The sequence below is a fragment of the Plecotus auritus genome (genome assembly GCF_963455305.1).
Source record: "Plecotus auritus genome assembly, chromosome: 7".
Taxonomy (NCBI): Eukaryota; Metazoa; Chordata; class Mammalia; order Chiroptera; family Vespertilionidae; genus Plecotus; species Plecotus auritus.
The window spans coordinates 16,173,531-16,196,400 of NC_137774.1; the positions used below are offsets into that span (position 1 = coordinate 16,173,531).

Here is a 22,870-nt window from a genome sequence, read left to right on the forward strand (position 1 = left end):
TTTTAAGTTTTGTGGGGTTTGTGGGTGTGTTTTTTTGTTTTTGTTGTTTTGCTTTACTGTCTTTTGGTTATTGTTTGTATTTAAATTTTATTGTTTGGACTATCGTTTAAATTTTGGTTCTCATTTGCATGGCCATAAAGCAATATTCTGCACTCCTGCTCTGGTTTTTTGTGATTGTGTGTCGGTCTTTGATCCTTTCATTTTGACTAGAAGTTATTAAAGGAGAGAATAGATTTGGCCACCCTACCTAAAGGAGCTAAAATACTTGATCTTGTTCATTTGACAACTCTTTGAGCATGTAACTAGTGTTTCTCATTAAGGCTTTTGTCTTTTCCCTATAGTGTGAGAGATCATGAACTGTTACAAATCACTCCTCAAGGAGCCAGGGCTGAAGCCAGAGTAAATCCTGCAAAAAAGGGTAATGGCAAGTCTTCCCAACATAACAGGCTGAAGAGAGAATGGGTAGATACAGTACTATAATTACATTATTCTGAAGATCATTTGGGGCATTTATAATTCACAACATCTCTTGGCACAATTAGAATATCATTCTTTCTCAGGTGTTATGGTACAGCCTGATCTATTTCAGTTGACTAGACTGATGTGATTATAATAGCATCCTTCATAACTGGTTCTTGCCTTTTACTTTAAATGTATGTGTTTATATTTCATCTTTTGTATACTGGTATTTAAAAATAGGGGGGTATGAGTCTGAAGATAGAACAGAACACAGTATGTCTGATGCGTAAAGCCTGCTTTTAATTCACTGTTATAGGTTAGGGAAATAGGAGGTGTGGTTTATGAGTAGGGAGAATTCTGAAATTAAAATTTTAATTATTTTGAGTGGAGCTAATGAGAATAAAAGGAATTACATGAAAGAGTGTGAGCTATACCTTTAGTATACTTGGTTGTTTAGAAGGATAGCCAAATGTTTCAAGTTGTTTAAGCACGTATTTTTTCATGATAATTTCATTTTTAAATCATCTATTGTTTTTGTATACTTTCAGCTGCTTGTGAGTGTTCTGGGGACATAACAAATATTGAACATCGTCAATCCAGTAATAAAGATTTGACCACCACTGAGAAGCATGCAGCTGAGAAGCATACAGAAAAGTATCAGGGAACTTCTGTTTCAAACTCGCATGTGGAGCCATGTGGCACAGATACTCATGCCAGCTCATTACAGCATGAGAACAGCAGTTTACTACTCACTAAAGACAGAATGGATGTAGAAAAGGCTGAATTCTGTAATAAAAGCAAGCAGCCTGGCTTAGCAAGGAGCCAGCAGAGCAGATGGGCTGAAAGTAAAGAAACATGTAATGATAGGCAGACTCCCAGCACAGAGGAAAGGGTAATTCTGAATCCTGATCCTCTGAATGGGAGAAAAGAACTTCCACGCTCTGACCATCCTAGAGATTCCCAAGATGTGCCTTGGATAACACGGAGCAGTAGCATACAGAAAGTTAATGAGTGGTTTTCCAGACGTGATGAAATACTAACTTCTGATGGCTCACATAATGGGAAGTCTGAGTCAAATGTTGAAGTAGCTGGTGCAGTGGAAGTTCCAAATGAAGTAGATGGGTATTCTGGTTCTCCAGGGAAAATAAACTTAATGGCCCCTGATCCTCGTGGTGCTTTTATATGTGAAAGTGAAAGAGTTCACTCCAAACCAGTAGAAAGTAATATTGAAGATAAAATATTTGGGAAAACCTATCGGAGGAAGGCAAGCCTTCCTAACTTGAGCCACAAAACTGAAAATCTAATTATAGGAGCATCTGTTATAGAACCTCAGATAACACAAGAGTGTCCCCTCAAAAATAAACTAAAGCGTAAAAGGAGAAGTACATCGGGCCTTCATCCTGAGGATTTTATCAAGAAAGTAGATGTAGCAGTTGTTCAAAAGACTCCTGAAGAGATAATTGAGGGAACTGACCGAATAGAACAGAATGGTCATGAGATGAATATTACTAATAATGGTCATGAGAATGAAACAAAAGGCGATTATGTTCAGAAAGAGAAAAATGCTAACCTAACAGAATCATTGGAAAAAGCATCTGCTTTCACAGCTGAAGCTGAACCTATAAGCAGCAGCATAAGCAATATGGAACTAGAATTAAATGTCCACAGTTCAAAAGCACCTAAGAAGAATAGGCTGAAGAGGAAGTCCTCTACCAGGCATATTTGTGCACTTGAACTAGTAGTCAATAGAAATCCAAGCCCATCTAACAATATTGAACTACAAATCGATAGTTGTTCTAGCAGTGAAGAGGTGAAGGAAAAAAATTCTGACCAAATACCAGTCAGACACAGAAAGAAGCTTCAACTCATGGAAGGTAAAGAACCTGCACCTGGAGCCAAGAAGAGTAATAAGTCAGATGAACAAATAAATAAAAAACTTGCCAGTGATGCTTTTCTAGAACTAAACTTAACAAACATACCGGGTGTTTTTACTAATGGTTCAAGTTCTAATAAACTTCAAGAATTTGTCGATCCTAACCTACAAAGAGAAGAAACAGAAGAGAACCTAGGAACAGTTCAAATGCCTAATAGTACCAAAGACCTCAAAGATCTGATATTAAGTGGAGGAAGAAGTGTGCAAACTGATAGATCTATGGAGAGTACCAATATTGTATTGGTACCTGAAACTGATTATAGCACCCAGGATAGTCTCTCATTACTGGAACCTGACACCCCAGGGAAGGCAAAAACAGCTCCAAATCAGTGTGGGGATCTGTGTGCAGCAATTAAAAATCCTAAAGAACTTATTTGTGGTGGTTCTAAAGATACTAGAAATGACAGAGAGGGCTTTAAGGATCTATTGAGATGTGAAGTTAACCACACTCAGGAGACAAGCACAGAAGTGGAAGAGAGTGAACTTGATACACAGTATTTACAGAATACATTCAAGGTTTCAAAGCGCCAGTCATTTGCTCTGTTTTCAAATCCAGAAAAGGAATATGCAACAGTCTATGCTCACTCCCAGTCTTTAAGGAAACAAAGTCCAAAAGTCGCTCTTGAATGTGGACAAAAAGAAGAAAATCAGGGAAAGAAAGAATCTAAAATCAAGCATGTACAGGCAGTTCACACAACTGTAGGCTTTCCTGTGGTTTGTGAGAAAGACAAAAAGCCAGGAGAGGATGCCAAATACAGCATAAAAGGAACCTCTAGGCATTGTCAGCCCTCTCAGTTCAGAGGCAATGAAACTGAACTCACTATTGCAGATAAACATGGAATTTCACAAAACCCATATCATATACCATCCATTTCTCCCATCAGGTCATTTGTTAAAACTGTAAGTAAGAAAAACCTGTCAGAGGAAAAGTTGGAGGAACATTCAGTGTCACCTGAAAGAGCAATGGGAAATGAGAACATTCAGAGTACAATGAGCCCAATTAGCCTAAGTAACATTAGAGAAAGCGCTTTTAAAGAAAGCAGCTCAAGCAGTACTAATGAAGGAGGCTCTAGTATCAATGAAGTAGGTTCCAGTGGGGAAAACATTCATGCAGAACTAGCTATAAACAAAGGATCAAAATTAAATGCTATGCTCAGATTAGGTCTCATGCAACCCGAAGTCTATAAGCCAAGCCTTCCTATAAGTAATTGTAAACATCCTGAAATAAAAAGGCCAGGAGACAACCAAGCAGTAGTTCAGGCTGTTAATGCAGATTTCCCTCCATGTCAAATTTCAGATAACCTAGAACAACCTATGGAAAGGAGTCCTGTTTCTCAGGTTTGTTCTGAGACACCGGATGACTTGTTAACTGATGATGAAATAAAGGAGAATAGCGGCTTTGATGAAAGTGGCATTAAGGAAAGATCTGCTGTTTTTAGCAAAGGTGTTCAGAAAGAATTCAGAAGGAGCCCTAGCCCCTTAGCCCGTACACATTTGACTCGGGGTCGCCAAAGAAGGGCCAGGAAATTAGAGTCCTCAGAAGAAGACATGTCTAGTGAGGATGAAGAGCTTCCTTGCTTCCAACATTTATTATTTGGTAAAGTAACCAAAATACCTTCGTCTACCAGACATAACGGTGTTGCCACAGAGAGTCAGTCTAATAAAACAGAGGAGAACCTGGTATCATTAAAGAGTAGCTTAAATAACTGTAGTAACCAGGTAATGTCGACAAAGGCATCCCAGGAACATCACCTTAGTGAGGAAGCAAGATATTCTAGAAGCTTATTTTCCTCACAGCGCAGTGCATCAGAGGACTTGACCGCTAATACAAACAACCAGGATCCTTTCTTGATGTTTGATCCTCCTTCCCAGCAAATGAGCTGTCATTCTGAAAACCAGGAAGTTCTGAGTGACAAGGAATTGATTTCAGACGATGACGAAAGGGAAACCGGCCTGGCAGAGGAAAATCAAGAAGAGCAGAGTGCAGATTCAGACTTAGGTATTTTATGGAAATGAGCTAAATTTTTGCCTTTGGGGGAGCACACTATGAGTTTCTTAAGTACAATTAAAGTAGCTGCTTCTTAAACTTTAAGCATGTACCTCCTAAGGTACTTTTCCTTAAAAGTCCTTCACCTAGCTGGAACATCTCTATTTGAATGAGATTTTGTGCCCTAGTTGTTGGTGGACTTGCTTCTGATTTTCATTGTTATTTCTAGAAGAAATCTGGTGTCTCAAAACAAGGAGTGTAATCATTTTGTGTGACATGAAAGTGATATTTGTCCTGCCAATGGGAAGAAACATATAGCAAATTGCAGTATTTGCTGTCTGTTCTTACATCTGAATCTCTACTTTTATTACATTTAGATGAAGCAGCATTTGATTATGAGAGTGAAACAAACCTCTCTGAAGACTGTTCAGGGCTGTCCTCCCAGAGCGATATTTTAACAACTCAGGTAAAAAGCATGTGTGCTGGATGTATGTGTGGTGTCTTGTGCATTCAGTAGAATGCATCCTGCATTCTTGCATTGGCTTTTATCATCCCTTAGAATCAGTGGTATAACAGTTGTATGTGGTACCATGCCTCCTCAAATTAGATTGTAATCACCTGGCTAGAACTCATGCAGGAACTCATGCTACCTTTTATTACATACGTACTCACATACATACCACCGAGCTCACCGCAGAACACTAAATACTGAACTTAATGAATAAGCTAAATGATCAAAACGCATGTTTCCTATAGCAAAAACATGAAAGCACTATTGTATCAAAGGAGGGTTACGTATTCCACTTTGGTCTACTAATGCATTAGTAGTATAAATGAAGTAGTGAGGGATCACCTGTTGGTGGGGACTTTCAAAGGAGACATTTAAACTGGGCCTTGAAAGATGAGAAGAATTTTTCCAGGTGGAAAAAGAAGGGAGGCAGCAACCCAGGCAAATGCACAAAAGCATAAAATGCCCAGGAAGCACAAATTTGTCCTGTGCAGCTAGAAAACAGGGCATATGGGTGGTTTGGGGGAAAATTAAGAGAGAAGAGGGTATAAAAGGCCTTCTGAATGCTCTTCTTAGGAATTTGGACTTTATCCTGAGGGCTATAATGAGTAATAATTATTTAGCTTTCAGAAAGTGTTACCTTATCTGAGCAGCGGTATACCAGCACAGCCATTATGGAAGAAAGAGGCAAGATAAACATGCATTTAAGGAACTTCCACAGTAACGTAGCTGTCTGTATTAAAAGTAGAGATCAGGAAGCATTTGAGATCTTGCTTCCCAGCAACTGTTGTCAGTTTGGCTCAAATAAAATCTTATGAATACTCAAAAAAATAAAAAGTAAAAGTAGAGATCAGAGTAGCATAGTGGGAAATAGAAGATTAGGGCTAATTCAAGAAACACTTAAGAATTAGAATCAAGCCAAAACCGGTTTGGCTCAGTGGATAGAGCGTCGGCCTGCGGACTCAAGGGTCCCAGGTTCGATTCCGGTCAAGGGCATGTAACTTGGTTGCGGGCACATCCCCAGTGGGAGGTGTGCAGGAGGCAGCTGATCGATGTTTCTCTCTCATCGATGTTTCTAACTCTCTGTCCCTCTTCCTTCCTCTCTGTAAAAAAATCAATAAAATATATTTAAAAAAAAAAAAAAAGAATTAGAATCAAGAAAACTTAGTAACCAATTTGGTTTTGGTCTCCCAAATGTATCTGGCCAATTGCCTATAGGGGAATTGTCCAAGTTATAAAGTAATTCCTTTGGGAAAACCTAAAGGAAAGTTAACTAATTCTCCCATTACTATTTTTTCTGGTTTTCTAACCTGTTTAATGGCCACATAGAGGTTAAATGTGATGGTCATGATAGTAACATCTAGTACAGCTTCTGAAGCTTATGGATATCTGATTCCATTCCAAATTTACTTAAGCCAGCCCTTTTTGATCAGTAATGGAACTACTCACAAGCACCACGTGGTGGCATTGGCGCTACTGTGGACATTGCCAGCAAAACACTATCAGGGTAGCCTTTGTGAAGCTGGGAATACATTTTCTGGTCATAAAAACCTGAAAATTACTCAGTGTAGCAGGAGAAAGTAGATGGCTAGTTTTTAGTGGTGGGTAAAGTCAATTTTAAGGATGAGAAAAAGAAATGGAGGATGAAACAATCTATTTCCCCAGGGTTTGCTGGCAACCATTGTTCCTTCTAAAAGTAATGAAGAAAGGTATATTTTGTAAATCTCCTTAATTATGAAATAATTTGCTTATCAAAAACCTTAGACTCAAGAAAGAAGAAAACAGAAAAAAAAGAAGAAAACTCTTAGACTTAGGAAATTTCTTTTTTTTATTATTAATTAATGTTTTTATTTTAGCCTTCAAGAGTTTTTATTAAGTCATTGATTTTAGAGAAAGAGAGACATCCATTTGTTGCTCCACTTATTCTATGCATCCATTGTTTGATTCTTGTATGTGCCCTGACCAGGGATCGAACCCACAACCTTGGTGTATCTGGATAATGCTCTAACCCCATGGTCGGCAAACTGCGGCTCGTGAGCCACATGCGGCTCTTTGACCCCTTGAGTGTGGCTCTTCCACCATGGCCTGGGCGAGTCTATTTTGAAGAAGTGGTGTTAGAAGAAGTTTAAGTTTAAAAAAATTTGGCTCTCAAAAGAAATTTCAATCGTTGTACTGTTGATATTTGGCTCTGTTGACTAATGAGTTTGCCGACCACTGGGCTAACCAATTGTGCTACCCAGCTACACATTTCTTTCTTTTTTTCTTTAATCCTCACCCGAGGATACTTTTAACATTGCTTTTTAGAGAGCATGGAAGGGAGAAGGAGAAACATCAATTGGCTGCCTCCCACAAGAGCCTGAACCTGGCCAGGGATCGAACCTGTAACCCAAGCACATGCCCTTGACTGGGTATCAGATCTGTGACCCATCGGTGCATGGTGATGTTCTAACCTGAGAACACTAGCCAGGGCACAGATTTCTTTTTGAAGTGGAGAAATAAACATCATGAGCCCCATAAGCAGAGAAGACCCTTATCTTGAGTTGAAAACAATAACCGTCCTTACAGGCTTTACTAGGGCTCTTTCTGTTGGCTCCTTCCTACAGGTCTTTCTCTGTGAAGTTCTCTAGGTACCCTGTCCCCATCTAGAATGGCAGCACCATGCGGGCTATATTTCCAGCACTAGGACAGTGTCTGACATACAATAGATGGTCAACAAATAGTTGTTGAGTGAGCAAATAGATAAATTAATGAATTAGCTCTTTGTTCTTTCTGTTAGAAATTAAATGTTCAGCCAAAACCGGTTTGGCTCAGTGGATAGAGCGTCGGCCTGCGGACTGAAGGGTCCCGGATTCGATTCCGGTCAAGGGCATGTACCTTGGTTGCGGGCACATCCCCAGTGGGAGGTGTGCAGGAGGCAGCTGATCGATGTTTCTCTCTCATCGATGTTTCTAGCTCTCTATCCCTCTCCCTTCCTCTCTGTAAAATATCAATAAAATATATTTAAAAAAAAAGAAAAGAAATTAAATGTTCAAAGAATCCCAGAAAAAAGAAGTGTCCTCACACGCCAGAAATCAGAATTTTTTATATGGACTAATCTATATCTCTTATGAGTCCCACAATACTAAGCCTTTGAAACACAGTCTATGTAAAATGTTAACAAAGTCATGCTAATTTTAAATATCAAAAGTATTATAAGCACCTTAATTATTTTTTCGCTCCTGAGCTTTTAAAATAATCAACTTCAAAAGGACATCACAATAAAATAAAGCAAGTCTATTTGGGAGAATTTGAGGGATTTTTTCCCCTCCTTTAACATTCTGAAATCATTTCATGGGCATTAACTGCATGAATATGGTTGGATTAAAAGGTATTCAGCCAGAACTTATAATTCCATACTAGGTGATTTTAATTCTCACGCTAAAATTAATTGGTATGCCCTAGCTGGTTTGGCTCAGTGGATACAGCGTTGGCCTGCGAACTGAAGGGTCCCAGGTTCAATTCCAGCCAAGGGCATATGCCCGGGTTGCAGGCACTATCCCCAATAGGCGGCGTGCAGGAAGCAGCCAATCAATGATTCTCGCATCATTGATGTTTCTATCTCTCCTCCCTTCCTCTCTGAAATCAATAAAAATATATATTTAAAAAAATAAAATTAATTGGTATGACATACTCTTGTGTTCTGGTACATTTCTAAAAGAGTGTAACTTTATGTCATTTTTCGTATCTGCAGCAGAGGGATACCATGCAAGATAACCTGATAAAGATCAAGCAGGAAATGGACCAACTGGAAGCTGTGTTAGAGCAGCAGGGGAGCCAGCCTTCTGACAAATCCCCTTCCCTCTCATTTGATTCTTGTGCTTCTGAGGACCTACTAAATCCAGGACAAAACACATCAGAAAAAGGTTTGTAATATTGGCCAAATTCCTCTTAAGCAAAATTCTTCCTCTCCCTAAGCCTTTATCTCCAGAAAAATGTGAACCTAGCTTGAACATTTTATGATCTTTGCTCAGCATATATTTGCTGAGTCACTCCGTGGGTAATTTTAGAGCCTCGGTTCTAGTCCCTGCTTCCAACTAATTTACCATTCAGAGAGATCAAGGCAGTCATTAAGTGTAATTTTCTGACTGAGTACCCAAAATGAGGAGATGTTATGGGGAGCCCATAGGAAGCTGAGTGCAATGGGAGAGATTAGAAATAAGTAACCCCCTCATTTTAGAAAGCTTATAGAAAACACTCATATTCCTTATACCACAGGTGTGAGATCATAAAGCCCTATTCCATGTGCTTTCTGGTTTATAAGGAAGAGATGCCCTTTACTTGAGGAACTCATCTTGGTCCCCAGAAAACCCAATTATGTGGCAGAGTCAGGTGCTTTATCCCAACATTACAGTTATCAACAAGACCAGATGGATCTCTGAGGAGGTGATTAGAGTAACCCAGACAGATGGAGTTGATCAGAGCTGACTTCCTGTAAGAAGTGAGCATTGAGCCCTAGCCAGTTTGGCTCAGTGGATAGAGCGTCAGCCTGCGGACTGAAGGGTCCCAGGTTCGATTCTGGTCAAGGGCACATGCCTGGGTTGTGGGCTCGATCCCCATTAGGGGGCTGTGCAGGAGACAGCCAATCAATGATTCTCTCTCATCATTGATGTTTCTATCTCTCTCTCCCTCTTCCTTCCTCTCTGAAATCAATAAAAATATATTTTAAAAAAAAAAAAGAAGTGAGCATTGAGGCTGGCCTGCGTGGCTTGGTGGTTTAGCATCATCCTACAAACCAGGAGGTCATGATTTGATTCCCAGTCAGGGCACATGCCCCGGTTGCGGGCTTGATCCCCAGTGTGGGGCATGCAGGAGGCAGCCGATCGATGATTCTCTCTCATCATTGATGTTTCTGTCTCTCCCTCTCCCTTCCTCTCTGAAATCACTAAAAATATATTTAAAAAAAAAGTGAGTGCTGAGCTGAGGGATAATGTGGCATAAATGAAGGACAGTTAGATGAAATTTTGAGTATTTAGTTGAAAAGAGCATTATGAAAGACAGCACATGGAGCAGGTTTTTAAATAGGGGCATATGTGTAGTCAAGTAGATGAGAGGTTAGGCACAGGCACGGGTTCCAGAGGGGGAGTTGGTGCTTTGAATAGGCAGGTATGGCAAGTCCTTTCCAAGTGTTCATTTTATCTCAGTGATACCTACCCAGCTAACTTAGTGTTCAAGTTCCTTCTTCATCGAGTCCTCCCCCAGCCCTACTCAGGGCAATAGGACCTTCCTTTCAGTCTTTCTAGGAACTCAAGTCTTTATTGTTCAGAATCGTGGTTTTGGTCAGGGAGTGTGTCTTGCAATATTTTTATGTTCAGGGAGAAACAGTAGCTTATGCATGAGAAGTTAGGAACTCTGTTGCTATGGCAGTGGTTCAAATGTATTTCTTTCAATGCTTTCTTTGTAACTGTATCTTCATTTAGTTCATCTCCCAGATAATGAAGCCCAAAGTCTAGTCCTCAGCATAATTCTCTTCTTTGAGGTGCTTTCACCATCTTCAGTCTAAAAACAGGCTAGACTTTTCATTTTTATGCACAACTTACAAAATGTTATTGTCTGGCTTTGATCATATGTGTAAATCTATCTCATCTTTGGGGGAGGGGTGTTTATTTTTTTCTGAAGATCTGCAGACAGAATGTTTTGTTGTAGATTTTTTAAAATTTTATATATGTTATATTTATATACATATTTTATTATGGATTTGAAAACCTTTTTGAAAATTTCTTACGAATCTCTATATAAAATATTTTGTTAGGAAGTTTTACTTTATCCTTTGTAGTAAAGGTATTCATAGTCTAGGGTCTTTGCATCAAATGTCCTGCCCTCAGCATAGTTCTGTCCTATTGTTTATCTAAGGGTCATTCCCAAGCCTGCATAATATTTTTTGTGCAAATCTGTATAATTATAAATTATGTGTACCTCCTCTGCAGGTAGTTATTTCATATCAGGCACTTAGTCATTTTTTTTTTCTTGTGGATTACCAACCATTCATAAAGCAAACATTAGCATTTATAAGATCAAAATCCATTACAGTGGAAGTGATTTTCAGATACATCAGAGCTTTTTTGTCTTGTAGTATATTCATTCCTGGAAGCACTTGTTAAAAATTCCTATGCTCCTCCTCTGGAAATATTGAATTAACTGTGTGAATGGATTATATGCTTTTCAAAGCTGTATTTCCTTATGGGTTTTTTATTTTATAGTTTATCATTTATTAATATCTTCCTTTCTTCCCCAGTGTCTTTTCCTTTGATCCTCCTAATACTTTGCACAGTACTTACTAGTAGCACATAATAGGCAGTCAGTAAATTTATTAAACGTTAGGTCTGGCCCATATTCCATACCCATGAAAAATAAAATATGTAACATGTTAAAATCCCCAGATGAGGAAATTATTTAAGAGGAACTATGGTACTCTCCCAGTAGTTGGGCTCTGGATCTCTGCATTTATGAAATAAGGATTAAGGGAAAAGAAGAACAGAAAAATTTTGCCCTATCTTTTTAGGTACCATTGAGTAATTGAATTCTAACTCAGGTTAGCTTATTTTCTTCATAGCTTGGCCCCATTATAGTGAAAAAAGGAACTCATATGCTAAGTGTTCAGATGTGATGAAATGACTTTTTAATATCTGTATGTCTGAGACTTCCTCCCTGTTCTTTTACTTATTTTTTTATAACTCTTTCCAATGGTTAATTCTGTGGTTCCTTTTACCAATGATCACCCTATATTTGGGGGGAAATGATACCCTTATTAAAAAGCTTTACAGAACTAGTTGAAAGAAAAATCTGTGTAGTTAGATTCAGCTTACTTTCAGCAACTGGTAGCTTCAGGCAGAGTTCTTGTATTCCTGGAAACTCTCAGAAAAGATAAGCACAGAGAAAATTATAAATAATGCATTTGAGGATTAACTCAGGAAATCAATAATTATTTTCCCAGTGTCTTAAAAACAGTTTAATTAATACAACACTTTGTTTACATTTTTCTGCCTCTATTTTTAGCTTTTCTGATAAAAGCTCAAAATAAATTATAGTTATCAGTGACTTTAACGGATAAAAGACATTTGTAATTTTTAAGTGTTTGTTTTTACTTTTTAAATATTTCTGCCTTTAAGCTACTTCCTAGAAAGCAGTAGCACAGTAATATATTTGGAGGAATTAATAAGTAAAAAGGATGTACTAACATGTCAAAACTTTGCCTTGGGTCTGTTTTGTGTTTTTTCCTTTTCTTGTGCCATTTCATCATTAGTCCATGTATTACTTCAGGGTTCCTTATCAGTCAGTACCTTGTTTTTTTTATATGTATTGGGGGTTTTTCTTTCTTATTAATTGAAAATCTGAAGCAGACTGTCACCCGTTTTTTCTTTCTATGTAACCCATCCCCTCTCGTTTTTTCACACATGTAAAAGTTCATACCCCATTTTATACAGTCTTTGATGTGGAGACAGTAGGTATAGAAAAGGGAATGTTCTTTTCTTTCTAGTACTTTCTGTTTCCTATTATCTAAGGGGATTTGAGTAAAATTTAGTTTGCTGTAGAGATAAAAATTATTTCCTATTCTTGTTTCCTTATCATTTAGGGCCAAGAATATATAAATGTATGATTTTTTCAACCTTGTCTCAGTTGAGTGTCTTTATTTACCCAGTCTTAAAGTGTTCCATTTATTTATTTACTTATTTACTTATTTTTATTCCATTTGGTGCTAGATCACTTGTGTTTGTAATATTATGTCTGATATACTTGCTTAAAAAACAGTTTGATTGTCACAGATTGCTGCTTTTAAAAATCAATATACTCACCCTGGCTGGATAGCCCAATTGGTTAGAGCATTGTCCCGATGTACCAAGGTTTGATTCCCATTCAGGGCACATATAAGAATCAACCAATGAATGCTTAAATAAGTGGAATGACAGATCAATGTTTTTCTCTCTTTCCCTTCCTCTCTCTAAAATCAATAAATAAAAATAAAGAAAAAATCAATATACTCACCTGAATTATCACCATCAGGACAAAGCAGTAAATTTCTTTGTTTTCCTATTTCATTTAAAATAGTATTAACTTCAGAGAAAAGTGATGAATATCCTGTAAGCCAGAATCCAGAAAGCCTTTCTGCAGACAAATTTCAAGAGTCTCTGGATAGTTCCACCAGATATAAAGATAAAGAACCAGGAATGGAAAGGTAAGAAGTAATAAATGTCAAATTGTGGTATCTAAGTAACACCTTTACTTACTTAACTCTTATTGTTAAATATTTTTCACAGTTTCTTTGAGTGTGTATTCAAATTACTATTGAGATTAGATTGTATAGTACTTTATATTTTCAAAAATACTGTACCTGCCCTAACTGGTTTGGCTCAGTGGATAGAGCATCAGCCTGCGGACTCAAGGGTCCCAGGTTCGATTCTGATCAAGGGCATGTACCTTGGTTGAGGGCACATCCCCAGTAGGCAGGAGGCAGCTGGTCAATGTTTCTCTCTCATCGATGTTTCTAATTCGCTATCACTCTCCCTTCCTCTCTGTAAAAAATCAACAAAATATATTTTTTAAAAAAATACTGTACCTACTTTCTCATTTGACCTTTACAACAACACTGTGATGGTAAAAGGACAAGTTCTGGACTATTACTCCTATTTGATAGTTCAAGAAAGAGTCTCAGAGCCATTAGAGTCACATATCTCACCACGCTAAGAAGGAAAAGGAATTCATATTTATTGAGTTCCTACTGAGTATATGTATATTTTTACTTACCTTTTTGGGAATAGTGACAAGTTGTCAAAAATCTAATGACACCATCTTTTCCAAACCTCTTGAACTAGACTGAGGATGTATTATTGAGGCTGGGGTACTGGCACTGTGGCTGACAGAATTAAAAGATCTGGCCTCCAGTGCTCTCCCTCCAGGGACTACCCCTATGCCCTTCCCTCCCTGGCCAGGCACATTATTATTAGCTTCCTCACTCCCAAGCTACTTTTAAAAAATTTATTTATTTATTTATTTATTTATTTATTTATTTAAGAGAGGAAGGGAAAGGGGAAGAGAGATAGATGATGAGAGAGAATCATTGACCGGCTGCCTCCTGCATGCCCCACACTGGGGATCCAGTCTGCAACCTGGGCATATGCCCTGACCTGAATCAAACCGCCCTCTCCTGGTCCAAAGGTTGATGCTCAACCACTGAGCCATGCCAGCTGGGGCAAGGGCTCTTCCTTTACCTCTATAACTTGTTTCCTAAGCCCATTTTTTCTAGGAATTATTTTTTCTACCTCTGTAATTTACCCAATAAATGTTCTCTTACAAAAATAAAATAAAGATCTGGGCTCCATAGGCACTAAACCTATGTTTAAAGGTAATGACTTCATTGCCAAGCTTTAACTAGTTGAAGCATCCATTTAATATTCGGACCAAATATTTCTGCTCTTCCTCTCCCTCCCACAAGAGACTTAAACATTTCATTGAACTTCCTCCTTCTACTAGATTACTTGAAAGCAGCAGTTTAGATCTTGCTCATCTTTAATCCACAGAGCCTAGTTTTGATGTTTGACTCATAGTAAACACCTAATAATTGTTGGAATTAATTAGCTGGTCTCTGAGGTCCTTTAAATCTGTTAAGTATCCTAATCAGCAAAGTCCTAAAACCTGAAAGAGTAAAGGAATTACTTATTGTGTGCATATACTCTCCTAACAACGTTTTATAGCTTTTGTTTTTAGAATGACTCGATACTGAAAAGGCAGGAGATAAGGATGATTCTATGAATTTTGCTGAAATTGGATATAGAAAGAATGAGTGTAGCGATGTCAAAATTAATCATTAGCTTTTTCTACTTTCATGAGAGATGTGATTAACACATCCATGGGGACTCAAATGGAATAATACTTTCTATTTTATAGAATTTGAATAAGTGGTGGTAGATAATTTGCTGAAATTTGTTGACATGCTTTTAAACAGCTAGGAAATATAATACTTACTGCCTCGGACCAGACCCTATGGGGAAATGTTCTGTGTCAACCCTGACATGTTGGCAGACATCATGAATCCAGACTTCGAGGCCATCACTAGAGTGTCTCTCCAACAATGTGCTGTCTTACTTATGCTTTGGCTGCCCAGGACGTGTGATAAGTCCTTTCACGAGTTGTGGTGATAAAAAAATCTCCTTGCATCCTTGCTAGCTCTTCTACACCCCAGTTGTTAGATGACAGGTGGTATGTGCACTGCCACTCACAGAGTCTTCAGAACAGAAACCGCCCATCTCAAAAGGAGCTCATTGAGAGTGTTGATGTAAAGGAGCAACAACTGACCAAGTCTGAGACCCAAGGTTTAATGGAGCCGTCTTATTTGCCAAGACAAGATCTAGGTAATATTTCATCTTCTCTGTTGGACAAGACTTTTATTTTACTCTGAATCTTACCTAAAGGTATTCTGGTTCATCATCTTTCATATGTACTAGTACTAGTATATCATGAATGCATCTGTCATACTTAAACCCATTTTTTAAAAATAGCTTGAATGTTTATCCAAGTTTACTTGAAAATTACTGCAGTTGTTAATCTGTCTATATTGGTTTAATTCTTTTTGAAGATGAGAGAGTCTTGGTGTGCTCTAAATATTTTATTTCAACTGTTAGATAAGAGTTCTAGAGCCGTAGAACAAAGTTTTAGGCCTGTCCTTGATTGAAAAATGAGTCACATCTCCAAAGTAAGCTCTTATGTTATGAATTAATGAATATAAATGACTATATTTTTTAGGCCTTATAAATCACTTTAAATGAACGGTGTGTGTTACGGCTTGTGAATTAAAGTTTGAATTAGTAAAGAAAATTTTAAATTAATCCTCTAAAATACATTATCATAAAAGATGCCTTTTGGCTTCTGAATGTGGTATTTGACCATTTTAATTAGGGTCATAGATTCTACTTAGTTATGCTTACTTCTGATTGAGAGGCATTTTCTGAAATGTTTCAGGGATGATCTCCTATTTTTAATTTGGTGATGATATCTTATGATCTGTTATGTGAAAAAGGTAATTATATCATCGTGGGTGATGAAACAAAAATTGAATATTTCTCATATTTCAATATATTTTCCTTCCTTACTAAAGTACTATATGTTTATTGCCAAGCAGTTGGAGAATATAGGTAATAAAAAAGGTTATTTAAATTAGATAATATAAATGACCAAAATTATAGAAAGCATACCTTACAATATTGCATTTCATGGATTCTAAGGTGCAATTTTTTTTCATGTTTGGACTCTGAAATAGGATAGCATCTTAAATTCAATGGCATATGTTTTGTTTTTAATTGCAGTAAAAATACATAACAAAAGTAACTATCTTAACCATTTTTAAGTGTATACTAGTGTTAAGTATATTCTTATTGTTGTGCAACTATTCTCTAGAACTTGTTCATCTTGCAAAACTGAAGCTGTACCCATTAAACAGCAACTTTCCACTTTCCCCATACCTCATCCCTTGGCAACTACCATTCTACTTTGTGTCTAAAAGTTTGGCAACTTTAATACCTCATATAAGTGGAATAGTACAGCATTTGTCTTTTTGTGACTGAAACCATTGTATGTATGTAACACATTTGCTTTATCCATTCATCCATTGATAGCTACTTGGATTGCTTCCACTCTTGGCTATTGTAAATAATTCTGCAATGAACATAGGTGTGTGCATTTCTCTATTTCATAGTAAGTGAATGTAATGGGTGAAGAGTACTCCATTGAAATAGATGTGCCAATCTATTATTGGACATTTAGGTTATTTCTAGAACTTTACTGTTATAAACAATATTTCAGTGAACATTCCTATGGCTAAACTTGTGCATACATCTTTTACTTTCTTTGGATACATTTCTAAAACTTGAATTATTGACTGAAAGTGTAAACACACATGACTTTTGGGATATAATACCAAATTGTCCTTTATAAAAGTTAAGACACCTTGCATCTCCACCAATAGTGTATTAGCACACTCATTTTTCTCTTAACCTGACTTGATCTATCTTTTCAATTCTTAGCAGAGACTAGATGTTGTAATTCAAGATTCATTTTCATGTAGATTAAATTTCGTCCCCCATTCCTTTCAGAGGAAACTCCTTACATACAGTCTGGGATCAGCCTCTTCTCGGATGATCCAGAGACTGATCCCTCTGAAGACAGAGCCCCACAGTCAGCTCATGTTTGCAGCATGCCAACTTCAACCTCTGCATTGAAATTACCCCAATTTCAAGTTGAATCTGCTAAGAGTCCAGCTGCTACTCATACTACTAATGCTGCTGGATATAATGTGAGGGAAGAAAGTGCTAGCAGGGAGAAGCCAGAGGTGACATCTTCAGCAAAAACAGTCAACAAAAGAATATCTATGGTGGCATCAGGCTTGACCCCAAAAGAACTTGTAAGTGTATCCATATGTATCTCCCTAAAGAATGAGACTTCAGCCGAAACCGGTTTGGCTCAGTGGATAGAGCGTCGGCCTGCGGACTGAGGGGTCCCGGGTTCGATTCCGGTCGGGGGCATGTACCTTGGTTGCGGGCACGTCCCCAGTGTGGGGTGTGCAGGAGGCAGCTGATGGATGTTTCTCTCTCATCGATGTTTCTAGCTCTCTGTCCCTCTCTCTTCCTCTCTGTAAAAAATCAATAAAATATATTAAAAAAAAAAAGGGGGGGGGGCAGGGACACGCATGGACAATCTGCAGAAATTGATATAAAACTGCTCTTTTAAAAAAAAAAAAAAAAAAGAATGAGACTTCATTTATATACCATAATAGTTTTAACTAGGTAGTAGTAATAAATAACTTATAGGAAGAAATCTAAGAAATAGGCATAATTCTAATGAAATTTAATTTTTATTACTAATTTCTGAAATCTTGGACCTAGATAACATTATAGCATGAATTATTTTGTATAAACTTACTTAAGAAAATAATTATTAGCCCTGACTGGGTAGCTCAGTTGGTTAGAGCGTCCTCCTGATGCACCAAGGTTGCACATTCGATCCCTTGTCAGGGCACATACAAGAAGCAACCAATGAGTGCATAAATAAGTGGAACAAATTGATGTTTCTCTCTCTGTCTGTCTCTCTGTCTCTCAAATCAATTTTTTAAAAAGAAAGTAATTATTAAATATTAGCAGAGAGATTATAGTTTTGGGTATGATATAGAGCTTTTTAAATTTTATCTATCTATCTATCTATCTATATATATATATATAATAAAAGCATAATATGCTAATTCGACCTGATATCCTTCCAGATGACCTTCTGGACGAAGCCAGGGCTGCAAGGGAAGCCTGGGTCCTAGGTGCCTGCTGGCGGCTGGAGGGAAGTCCGGGTGCCAGAGGGAAGCTGGTGCTGGCAGCTGGAGGAAGGAAGGCCTACTCTTGCACGAATTTCGTGCATCGGGCCTCTAGTATATATATAAAAGCCTAAGCGACCAACTGGTCGTTATGATGCACACTGACCACCAGGAGGCAGATGCTCAACGCAGGAGCTTCCCACTGGTGGTCAGTGCACTCCCACAGTGGGAGTGCTGCCGACCCATCCCAGTGGCAGCCACTCACTCCCTCAGTAGTCCTGCAGGTCCAATCTGAGAAAGGGCCAGGCACCGACTGATCAGCGCTGTCGGCATGATCCCAACAGCACTGCTGGCCTCCTGGAATGCGGCCTCAGGCACCACAGCTGCTTCCCCTCCCTAGACATTCCGCAAGGAAGAAACAATATAAAAGCGGTCACCAGGTGGCTCCTGACAATGAGTCCAAACCGAACGTCAGCAGTATGGATCCGGATCCCAGGCCGGCAAGGGTGTCCCACCCCCTGGGACTGTGCCAGGCACAGGGCTTACAGCTTGCCTCTCCCGATCAGGAGTGACTGGGCGTGAGCCCACAACAGTCGCAGCGGGGCCAGGATGAGTGGGAGCGGCAGGCAGCATTGGACTGCCGATTTCAGCCCAATTGCCACAAGCCACGCTGAGGGACCCCATCCATGTACAAATTCATGCACCAGGCCTCTAGTTTTTATTATAAAAAGCAAGTAGGTGTAGCTCTACTCCCCAGAAGGCATCTTTTCCCCACTTTGGTTCACATATGAGAGAACACACCAACATGATTAGCTAAATTCAAACTGGTTCCAAGCTCACTGCCAGATAATGGCATTTCTCCAGTGTTTATTTGTCTTTATCCTGGTTGGTGATACAGTTATTCAGTAGCCTGCCCTATCATTTCTGCTCTGCAAGAGCCTCTCTTCCCTATTAGGATTTTGACATCTCCTTGGGTCCCTAATGCTGGAAACAGGAATTGTTTCTCACTAAGGAAAATATCCATTAAAATACTAAGATCACTGAAACATTGTTTCTGAGTGTAAATTTCAGACATCTTAGTAAATTAATCACCATTGGTATCACTTCATAATAAAATAATTGAGTGAATACATCTTAAAGAACCATGATAAGATAACACACCAGAGTATCAAATGGATTCAATGGGGGTATAATTTATTATACACAGAGATGACCCAGTCCTTCTTAAGTATCTTTCTTAATATCCTTCCTAGGATAAGAACGATTTCTCATTCTAAGTTCTCTATGCGTAGCAGCTGAGCATAACATTCTTTGTAGCCTACTACTAAAAGGGCAAAGTAAACTATGTCTGCCCTAGAAGATACAATGAATACATTCTCATCAATAATGCTAGAATTCTAATTTCACAATCAGGTGCCCAGACCAGCTATTTGCTCTGAAAATTCATACCTGTGTTCTGTTTATGTTGCTCTTGATCATTTACCTACATACCTAGAATTTCCGTTTATTCATTGAAAATTAGCATTTCTTGTTTTGAAGTTCGGCTTTTCAGAGAAGGCTAAAATAATTTAATATTTCTTGCCATGGGCAATTCTGAGCTGCACATTAGACTGTAAGTGGCTTGGGTACATATTGTCTTTAAACAAGCAAAGAGGAAAACTTTTCAGCTCTATTCAGACTTGAAATGTGGTAAATTTATTATGAAAGCTGCTGACTGTATTACACATGATTAATTCTGAAACCCATATTAAAATGATCTTTTCAGCGGTTGCTCTTCTAACTGAACACTGTTCAAGGCCGGGATTTCAGCATTTAATCAGTTCAGAATTGCTAATGATCCTGGCAGAGGGCAGTGACAAAAGTGGGGAGGATGTCATTAGCTTCTCTAGTCTGCCTTTTTAGTGCCCTGTGGCAGTATGGAATGAAGCAGCATGAAAGAAGGATGGCCTGATCTCCATTGCAATATTGTGTAGCACATAAATATTGGCATGGGTGGTGATGGCTAATAAATGATGGCCTTTGGTAAACTGAGTTATTTACCAAATGGTTGCTACTAATTATGTCAATTGTGTCCACAATGGATCCGGTTAATTTCTTTTACTACCTATTGATTTTTATTTGGTTGATAGGTAATAGCTAGAAGGCTCTAGATTTCTTTTGGGAATAATATGAGTCTCTTCAGTCCTTCCCCGTAAGAGGAATTGATAGTTTTTGTACTCTTGACTTGAATGTTTTTGAGCTGTCAGAGGTTTGCATCTTGTTTTAATCCTCACCTGAGGACATACTTAAAGAGAGAGGAAGGGAGAGAAAAACATTGATTGGTTGCCTTGTGTATGTGCCTGAACCGGAAATCAAACCCACAACCCAGGTATGTGCCCTGACTGGGAGTCGCATCAGCAACCTTTCAGTGCACAGGATGATGCTCAACTAAGCTACTCAGCCAGGCACATCTTGTTTTTAAGCCACACATCTGTAACATAACTTTCTGTGTCGGCTAATTACCTCTCAGCTTATATATAGTGTAGGCTGATAAATCTGTAGTATAGTAGAGCAGCACTCTGAAAAGAAACTAGATGTCTCAGGGAATTCAATGATATCTGCTATTAAAGGGAAAATTAATATTATTTTGAATCCTTGGTTATAGTTCATGTCTCCTAGCATGAATTACTTTAGAATTTCTTCCTCTGATTTGTACATAATTTGTATTAAATTGCTATTTATTTTGAGACTTCAGACATGTTAGAATAAAAAGAATGTACCTTTTCTATGAGAAAAAAGTGGAGATTCAAAGCTAGGATAACTAATGCTCTAAGCTGTACACTAGAGGTAATTTATAATAATATTTTATTTGATTTCAGATACGTGTGCACAAGTTTGCCAGAAAACACCACATCACTTTAACTGATCTAATTACTGAAGAGACTACTCATGTCATTATGAAAACAGGTATACCAAGAACCTTTATGGAATGCATTGCATCTGTTACATGGAACTACATGAAGAAATGGGAGTATTCGTTAAGCATAGCATGGGTGAAAGTCTTCCAGTAGTTGATCAATTATGTTTTTCGAAAGAAAAATAATAGTTTTTCTACTTCCTGGCCCCCTTTTGTTTTGGGTTTAAGATTTGGAGAGAGGTGAACCAGAACAATGAACCACTTTTACTAATCCACCCTGCCTGGACTGTTCAGTGTGAAGAGCTTTCTGGTAGGGCAGAGCTCAAATCCTAGAGGAATAAATAGGGCAAAGAGGAGAATGGATGGAAGTGAGCCTTTATTCAAAATCTGGGTGGTTGAAAGCCCTAGCACCATGTCTATTTCATGTCCTAGCTCCACACAAACACTAGTTTGAGCGTGGTTGAGAGTTTTTCAGGAAATAAGTATACAGTGTCAGCTCTGAGATAGCCAGCATGTGAAAAAGGAAAAACAGAAGGGGAAAATTCATCTGTCCTACACCTTCCCCTTTTTAAATCTTTTTTTTTTTCAAATATATTTTATTAATATTTTACAGAGAGAAAGGGAGAGGGATAGAGAGCTAGAAACATCGATCAGCTGCCTCCTGCACACCTCCCACTGGGGATGTGCCCGCAACCAATGTACGTGCCCTTGACCGGAATCGAACCCGGGACCCTTCAGTCCGCAAGCTGACGCTCTATCCACTGAGCCAAACCGGTTTCGGCCCCTTTTTAAATCTTAATTCTGACTCCCGTGATAATGTAGACCTCTGAGTCTTTTAGTTGACTATAAGCTAAATCTGAATAAATATTTCAGGGCTGCTAAAAAGCTCATTTAAAATGGGACCTCATTAATACAAACCTAATGTCTGGAACAAGTAAAGTAAAAATCCTGATTGCCCCCACTGTATTCTCTGCTGGAGTGACTTCCTGAAACACATGTGCTCTGTTTTGAACACTATGCTTTTTAAGCTGGTCACTGACATGTTAGAGAGTGTTTATCCAGAGGTGGATGATGAGGATGAAAAAAAGGAATTGAGAACAATGTCATCTGAAGAACAGATGAAGGAATGAGAAGACTTAAGGGAACAAGACCACTGTCTTCAAATATTTGAAGTGTTGTTGTCTGGAAGAGGAGTTAGACATGCTCTTGGGCTCCGGGAAGCAGAGACCAGTGCGTGCAGCATACAGGAGATGCAGCTCTTAAAACCTTTCTCAAAATTGACTTAGGAAATAAAATGGTCCACTCTGTTCACATTGCTGCAGGCCCTTGAGTAGAGGATCCAGAGTCCTTGGCAGGGGCACATTGCCTTAGAACCTCTAAACTGTTAGCTTTGTACTATATACAGATTGAACCACAGGGTCAGAGGATAATACTTATAGGAACCAGGTGCCAGAACAAGGTACCTCGAACCAAGTTCTATTTTAGAGTTGAATGTCATTAAAATTTAATATATCTTAAGCTATATGTTTGGATCAAAGCTGCTGGAAGGTGAAAAGAAAACTTTAAAATGTAAATTAAATCTAAAGTAATTAGTCTTTAAACTCAAAGGCAATATAACTTTTTAAAAAAATATGTTTTTATTGATTTCAGAGAAAGGAAGGGAAAGGGAGAGTTAGAAACATCAATGAAGAGAGAATCATTGATCGGCTGCTTTCTGCACGCCCCCTACTGGGTATCAAAGCCACAACCTGGGAATGTGTCCT

General features: G+C 38.4%; 1 protein-coding gene across 1 annotated transcript in view; it reads left to right on the forward strand.

Moving 5' to 3' along the window:
• Positions 1-22,870, forward strand: part of BRCA1 (BRCA1 DNA repair associated) — a gene marked incomplete at both ends in the record, with an annotated part of 62,041 nt that overhangs the window by 24,790 nt on the left and 14,381 nt on the right. Inside the window, 7 exon segments of the mRNA XM_080678557.1 lie at positions 342-418; positions 4,757-4,845; positions 8,618-8,789; positions 12,970-13,096; positions 15,085-15,269; positions 17,007-17,314; positions 21,070-21,157. Coding sequence (XP_080534683.1) covers positions 342-418; positions 4,757-4,845; positions 8,618-8,789; positions 12,970-13,096; positions 15,085-15,269; positions 17,007-17,314; positions 21,070-21,157 — 1,046 coding nt within the window.